The sequence below is a fragment of the Vidua macroura genome, unplaced genomic scaffold (assembly GCF_024509145.1).
Source record: "Vidua macroura isolate BioBank_ID:100142 unplaced genomic scaffold, ASM2450914v1 whyUn_scaffold_230, whole genome shotgun sequence".
Lineage (NCBI taxonomy): Eukaryota > Metazoa > Chordata > Aves > Passeriformes > Viduidae > Vidua > Vidua macroura.
The window spans coordinates 41293-48787 of NW_026530597.1; the positions used below are offsets into that span (position 1 = coordinate 41293).

Below are 7495 nucleotides of genomic sequence, written 5' to 3' on the forward strand. Positions count from 1 at the left end.
CGGCGACAAGGGCGACAAGGGCCGCCACGCGGGGCGTTTATTCCAGGGCAGCTGTCCCCAAACGCGTCACCCCCCACCCCGATGTCCCCGCGGGGACAAGGACAAGTCTCAGGTGCCGGGGGGTGGGGGAATGTCACCCCCCCGCACCGGCTCCGGGGGTGTCACCGGCGGCTCCGGGGGTCTCCCCGCCCCCCCCCCCGGTGTCACTGGTTGGCGGCTTCGCAGGCGTCGATCCAGTCGCTGTAAACGTCCACGGGCTCCGACAGGTCTGGGGGCGCCGTTAAGGCTCCAACACCGGTTTGGGGGTGGGGGGGGGGTCCCGGCGGGGGTCCCGGCGGGGGTGGGGGGGGGGGGTCCCGGTAAGGATACAGGTGATGGGGGTCTGGAACTCCTCCAGGCACACGGTGCACGAGATCACCCCGGTGTTCCGGGCGCGGTCCCTGCGGGGCACGAGGGGGGCGTGACCCCTCCGGGCTCCGTCCCGACCCCCCCCCCGCCGGTGTTCCCCTCCCGTGACCGGGACGCCTCTCCCCGGTACCGGCACCCCCGCCCCGTGTCCCCGTCCATGTCCCCCCCCCCTCTCCGCTTCCCCTCCCATCACCGGGTTTCTCCGTCGCTCTTTCCGCGCTGCCGCCCATCCCCGCGTCCCGTCCCCGGTGCCCCCCCCCCGGTGCCCGGTGCCCCCCCCCGGTGCCCCGCGCTCACATCTTGACGTCGCAGGACTTCTCGTGGTTGCAGAAGGGGACACGTGAACTGCGTCTCCAGCGTCCCCGTCATCTTCTTCTTGGGCGGCGGCTTCCGCTTCGACTTGCGGCGGCCCCATGGCGGCCGCACCGGAGCCCAGAACCGGGAACGGCCTCGGGAACGGGAACGACACCGGGAGCCGCCCCGGGAGCCGCCTCGGAGTGGCCCCGACCCCGCTGCGGGGACGTGCCGGGGGCGGCTGGAGCCCCCCGGTTCCCCCCGGTCCCTCCCGGGTCCCTCCTCACGCCGCGCTCCCGCCGCCCTTCCCGGAAGTGCCGCCCCTCCGCCCTCAGCCAATCAGCGGCGCGCTCTGCCCCACGTGACGCGAACGCGCCCCGCTCATTGGTTGATGGGCGCAGCCAATCGCGACTGGCGAGATGTCCCGCCCACCGCGTGATAGACGTGAGGATCAGCCAATCATCAAGGCGGGAGGCGTGGCCAGCGCTGCCAGGCTCCGCCCATGGCGGTTTTGGGGCGAATCGCGGCGGTTTCGGGTCCGTCAGTGCCGGCGGCGCCGTTCAAAGCCTTTATTGGCGGCACGAGGGCAACCCGGGCAGGGCTCAGTGTCCCCGCTGTCCCCCCGGGCCAGCGTCCGCTCCCCGGTGCCGCCAAGGCGTCAGAGCCGGCGGGGCGTCCCCAAAGCCGGCGGTGCCGCTGGCCCCGGTGTCCCCTGGGGGGACTCAGCGATCTCGGCGTGTCCCCAGGGAAGGGGTCCTGGTGTCCCGGTGTCCCTTGTGTCCCGCTGTCCCACTCTCCCGGTATCCCCGCTGTCCCGCTGTCCCTCTGTCCCGTGTCCCCGCAGTCCCGCTGTCCCCGTCTCCCTCTGTCCCGCTGTCCCGGTGTCCCCGCTGGCCGGTGTCCCGCTGTCCCTTTGTCCCACTGTCCCTCTGCCACGCTGTCCCTCTGCCACGCTGTCCCGCTGTCCGCTGTCCCGGTGCCCCTCTGTCCCGCTGTCCCGCTGTCCCCGTGTCCCTCTGTCCCGCTGTCCCGCTGTCCCGCTGTCCCCGTGTCCCTCTGTCCCGCTGTCCCGCTGTTCCCCGCTGTTCCCGCTGTCCCGGTGTCCCGCTGTCCCTCTGTCCCGGTGTCCCCCGTGTCCCGCTGTCCCGCTGTCCCGCTGTCCCGCTGTCCCGGTGTCCCGGTGCCCCGCTGTCCCGGTGTCCCGGCTCACAGGTGCCGGGGCGGCAGCGTCACGCGGTGCAGGACGCGCCCCGGTGGCCTCCAGGAACGTGACCGTGGCCGCGCGGGGCTCCAGGCGCAGGTGGGCGAAGCCGCCGGGGCTGGCGGGGCTCCCGAAGAAGAAGCGGAGGGCGCCGGGGGGCACGGAGCCCTCGTGGGGCCGCGAGTCCTCCATGAAGTTGCCGGCGCCGCTCAGGACGTAGCCCACCCCCCCCTCCTCCAGGTACTGCGGGAGGAGAGGGCGGAGTCACGGCGGGACACACCTGGCGGACCTCACCTGGGGCTGCCCGACGGGATTCAGGGCTCCCCGCGCACCTCTGGGTGTCCCCTGAGCACCTCTGGGTGTCCCTGAGCACCTCTGGGTGTCCTCGGGCACCTTTGGGTGTCCCCGCACACCTTTGAGTCCCTCCCCAGGCAGAATTCGGGGTCCCCACACACCTTTGAGTGTCCCTGCACACCTGGCCGTGCCTCACCTGGCACACCTGGCAACACCTGTCTGTGCCTCACCTGGCACACTTGGCCGTGCCTCACCCTGGCACCCCCTGGCACACCTGTCTGTGCCTCACCCGCCACCCCTGGCAGCCCTGGCCGCACCTCACCTGGTACACCCTGGCACCCCTGGCTGTGCCTCACCTGGCACACCTGGAACACCTGGCACCCCCTGGCTGTGCCTCACCTGGCACCCCTAGCACACCTGTCCGTGCCTCACCTGGCACCCCTGGCACCCCCTGGCACACCTGGCTGTGCCTCACCTGGCACACCCTGGAACACCTGGCACACCTGTCCCGTGCCTCACCTGGCACCCCTGGCAGCCCTGGCACACCTGTCCGTGCCTCACCTGGCACCCCTGGCACCCCTGGCACACCTGGCCGCGCCTCACCTGGAACACCTGGCACACCTGTCTGTGCCTCACCTGCCACTCTGGCACCCCTGGCACACCTGTCCGTGCCTCACCTGGCACCCTGGCAGCCCTGGCAGCCCTGGCCGCGCCTCACCTGCAGGTTGTGGTCGTGGCCGCACAGGTAGGCGCTGACGCGGTGGCGCCGCAGCAGCGGCCGCAGCAGGCGCAGCAGGCAGGGCGTGGGGCCGTGCTTGGCCACCGACCACACCGGGTAGTGGCCGGCCACCAGCACGAAGCTGTCGCCGGCCGCCGCCTCCAGCTGCGCCCGCAGCCAGGCCAGGTGAGCCGCGGCCGCCGCCCGCGTCCCGGGGCCCCGCGGGGCCGGCGCCGAAGTCGTCGCTGTGGCCGCAGAGCAGAACCGAGTCCAGCACCAGGAGCCGCGCCGAGGCGTTGGAGCCGGGCAGGTGCAGCCGCAGGCTGTAGTAGGGGTGGGGGAAGTGCCTGCGGGGACGTTCGGGGACACTTGGGGACACCTGGGGACACCTGGGGACACCTGGGGACACCCCCAGCACAAGTACAGGGCAGGGGAAGGGTCTGTGGGGACACTTGGGGACACCTGGGGACACCTGGGGACAGTGTGGGGACACCTGGGGACACCCCAGCACAGGTACAGGGCAGGGGAAGGGTCTGTGGGGACACCTGGGGACACCTGGGGACAGTGTGGGGACACCCCAGCATGGGCACGGGGTGGGGGGAGTGCCTGTGGGGGACACTGGGGGACACCGGGGGACACTTGGGGACTCTTGGGGACACTGGGGCGCACCGGGAGACTCTTGGGAACACTTGGGGGACACCGGGGGACACTTGGAGACACTTGGGGACACCGGGGCACACCGGGGAACACTTGGGGTCACCGGGGGACACCGGAGGACTCTTGGGGACACTTGACTGGGGGACACTTGGAGACACTTGGGGACACCGGGGGACTCTTGGGGACTCTTGGGGACACCGGGGCACACTGGGGCACACCGGGGGACACTTGGGGACCCTTGGGGACACTTGAAGACACTTGGGGGACACTTGAGGACTCTTGGGGGACACCAGGGGACACCGGGGGACTCTTGGAGACTCTTGGGGACACCGGGGCACACTGGGGCACACCGGGGGACACTTGAGGACACCGGGGGACACCGGGGAACTCTTGGGGACACCAGGGGACACCGGGGGACACTTGGAGACACGTGGGGACACCGGGGGACACTGGGGCACACCGGGGGACTCTTGAGGACACCAGGGGACACCGGGGGACTTTTGGGGACACCGGGGCACACTGGGGCACACCGGGGGACACTTGGGACCCTTGGGGACCCTTGGGGACACCTGGGGACCCCCGCGGCCGTACCAGCGCGGCGAGTGGCGGCTGTAGCGCAGCTGCGCGGTGACATTCCCGGCGTGGTCGTGGTTCCCGGCCATCACGTACCAGGGGACGCCGCGGAGCCCCGGGGCCACGAACACGCGCTCGAAGGTGTCCTGGGGGACCCGGCGAGGGTTGGGGACAATGCGGGGACAATGCGGGGAGGGGGTGTCCCCGCGGGGCGGGGGGGGGGGGGGTTACCTGGAAGCGGGGGTCCCCACTCGTCCCGCACCCCCGCGTAGTAGAAGTTGTCGCCGAGCGCGAGCACGAAGTCGCCGCCCAGCTCGGTGGCCGCGTGGCCCATGGCCGCCGCCGTGGCCACCTGGCGAGCGGTGACAAAGGGGGGCTCGGGCAGCCCCCCCCAGTCCCCCAGGGCCAGGAAGGTCAGAGCCCCCCCGTGACCCCCCCCGGGTGTCACCGCTGTCACCAGGGACAGCCACAGCAGCGCCAGCATCTGGGGGGGGGGGGGGGGGGACACGGGAGTGTCACCGGGGGTGTCACCGGGGGTGTCACAACCCCCCCCCTGCAGTGTCACCCGGGGTCTGGGGGTGTCACCGGGGGGACACGGGGGTGTCACCGGGGGTCTGGGGGTGTCACCGGGGGTGTCACAACCCCCCTGCAGTGTCACCCGGGGGTCTGGGGGTGTCACCCAGGGGTCCGGGGGTGTCACCGGGGGGGACACGGGGGTGTCACCGGGGGTGTCACAACCCCCCCCTGCAGTGTCACCCGGGGTCCGGGGGTGTCACCCAGGGGTCCGGGGGTGTCACCGGGGGGGACACGGGGGTGTCACAAACCCCCCCGCAATGTCACCCAGGGGTCTTCGGGTGTCACCCCCCCCCCCCTCGGTGTCACCCAGGGGTCTGGGGGTGTCACCGGGGGTGTCACGGGGGTGTCACAACCCCCCCACAATGTCACCCGGGGTCTGGGGGTGTCACGGGGGTGTCACACCCCCTCCCCGGTGTCACCCAGGGGTCTGCGGGTGTCCCTGTCCCCTCCGGGGGGGGGTCCCGCGTTGTCCGGGGGGGTCCCGCCCCGCCCCCCCGGGGGTCACTCACCGTCCCGGCCGGCGCTGTCCCCCGGTGTCCCCTCGTGTCCCCCGGTGTCCCCTCGTGTCCCCTCGTGTCCCCCGGTGTCCCCCCCTGGCCCCGGCCCCTCCGCCCCTTTATGGCCACGAAAGGGGGAAGCGGGGTCGCCTCCCCCGCCCCCCCCCGGCCCCGCTGTCACCTGACCCCCCGCGGGGACACTGGGAGCGCGGGGAGGGCACTGGGAGCACTGGGAGCACTGGAGCACTGGAGAAGGGGGATGGGAGCACTGGGAGCACTGGGAGAGGGGGGATGGGAGCACTGGGAGCACTGGGAGAGGGAGGGGCGAGCTACTGGGAGCACTGGGAGGGGGGGGATGGCTACTGGGAGTACTGGGAACACTGGGAGAGGGGGGAGGGCACTGGGAGCACTGGGAGCACTGGGAGAGGGGGGATGGGAGCACTGGAGCACTGGGAGCACTGGGAGCACTGGGAGAGGGGGGATGGGAGCACTGGGAGCACTGGGAGCACTGGGAGAGGGGAGCTGGAAATACTGGAGTACTGGGAGAGGGGGGGGATGGGCTACTGGGAGCACTGGAAATGGGAATCATCTGGAAATTCCCCAAATTCCCCAAATCCGCTCGAGCCTCGGGACACGGACACGCCCCTCCCCCCCCCCCTCCCTCCAACGGGGGGGGGGCCCGGGAGGACCCCCAAAACCCCCCCCAGACCCCCCCAATGTCCCCCAGATCCCCCCCCAGGCGCCAAAAATCCCCCCCGGCTTCCCAAATCCCTCCCCGCGTTGTAAGTGCCCCCCAAATCCCATTTTGTGTCCCCAAATTCCCATGTGTGCCCCCCAAATTCCCCCCTGTGCCCCCAAATTTCCCTCTGTGTCCCTCAAATTCCCATTTTGTACCCCCCCAAATTCCATTTTACACCCGCCAAATCCCCCCTGTGCCCCCCAAATTTTCCTCTGTGCCCCCCAAATCCCCATTTGGTGTCCCCAAATTCCGATGTGTGCCCCCAAATTTTCCTTGTGTCCCCAAATCCCCATTTTCCCCCCCAAATCCCCCCTTTGTGACCCCCAAATCCCCCTCTGTACCCCCCAAATCCCCCTCTGTGCCCCCAAATTCCCATTTTTGCCCCAAATCCCACTTTGCACCCCCAAATTCCCATTTTTGCCCCCAAATCCCCCTTTGTGCCCCAAATTCCCCTCTGTGCCCCCAAATTTTCCTTTGTGTCCCCCTAAATCCCATTTTGCGCCCCCCAAATCCCCATTTGTGTCCCCAAATTCCGATGTGTGCCCCCAAATTTTCCTTTGTGTCCCCCAAATCCCCATTTTCCCCCCCAAATCCCCCCTTTGTGCCCCCCAAATCCCATTTTGCACCCCCCAAATTCCATTTTACACCCCCCAAATCCCCCTCTGTGCCCCCAAATTCCCATTTTTGCCCCCCAAATCCCATTTTGCACCCCCAAATTCCCATTTCCCCCCCCCAAATCCCCCTCTGTGCCCCCAAATTTCCCTCTGTGCCCCCCAAATCCCCATTTTCCCCCCCAAATTCCCATTTCTCTCCCCCCCCCAAACCCCCCTTTGCACCCCCAAATTCCCCTCTGTGCGGGTAACGACACTTTTATTTCCATTTTGTTTTTTTTTTTTCCTCCTTTTCCGCGCCCCCCCCCTTTCTTTTTTTTGTTTTTTTTTTTTTTTTTTTTCCGCGGTTTTTTTTTCCTCATCCCGCGACCGGGGGGGGGGGGGGGAGGGGGCAAGAGGGGGGGGGGGAGGGGCCGCCCCGCCCCCCCGGAAATGACGTCACTACCACGTGCAGGGGGGGGTGAGGGGCGACTTTGTGTGTGGGGGGGGGGTCCCCAAAATGTGCGACGCCCCCCCCCAACATCGCCCACCCCCCACCCTCCCCCAGGGTTTTATTTTGGGGCGGGGGGCCCAAAATTGGGGTGCCCAGAGATGGGGGGGAGGGGTCGCATTGCCTGAAAAGGGGGGGGGGGGGGAGGGGGGGGGCATTGCTGGTGGGGTGGGGGGGGGTCCCCAAATGTTGGGGGCCCCCATTGCTGGTGGGGGGGCCCCAATGGGGGCCCCGAAATGGGGGGAGCCCAAAAATTGGGGGGGGGGGGGGTGGGGGAGGGGTGATGTTTCTCGTGGGGGGAGGGGAGGGGGGGGCGCTGCTGGGAATGAGGGGGGGTCCCAAAAATCCGTGAGGGGGGGGGGGGTCACAAAGAGGGGGTTCCCAAAAAGGTGTGGGGGGGGGGGAGGGGATGATTGTCCCCCGTTTTGGGGGGGGGG

The 7495-nt window shown here is 69.4% G+C and overlaps 1 protein-coding gene across 1 annotated transcript; it reads right to left on the reverse strand.

The window, feature by feature from the left end:
- Positions 1-13: 13 nt before the first annotated feature.
- On the reverse strand, positions 14-5267 carry LOC128802964 (tartrate-resistant acid phosphatase type 5-like). The gene is given in 11 exon segments (XM_053969525.1): positions 14-268; positions 370-440; positions 706-743; positions 745-1032; positions 1811-2146; positions 2916-3141; positions 3143-3262; positions 4164-4291; positions 4377-4394; positions 4396-4629; positions 5231-5267. Coding segments are annotated over 10 exon segments (1524 nt in total). The 5' UTR covers positions 5231-5267; the 3' UTR covers positions 14-203.
- Positions 5268-7495: the final 2228 nt, after the last annotated feature.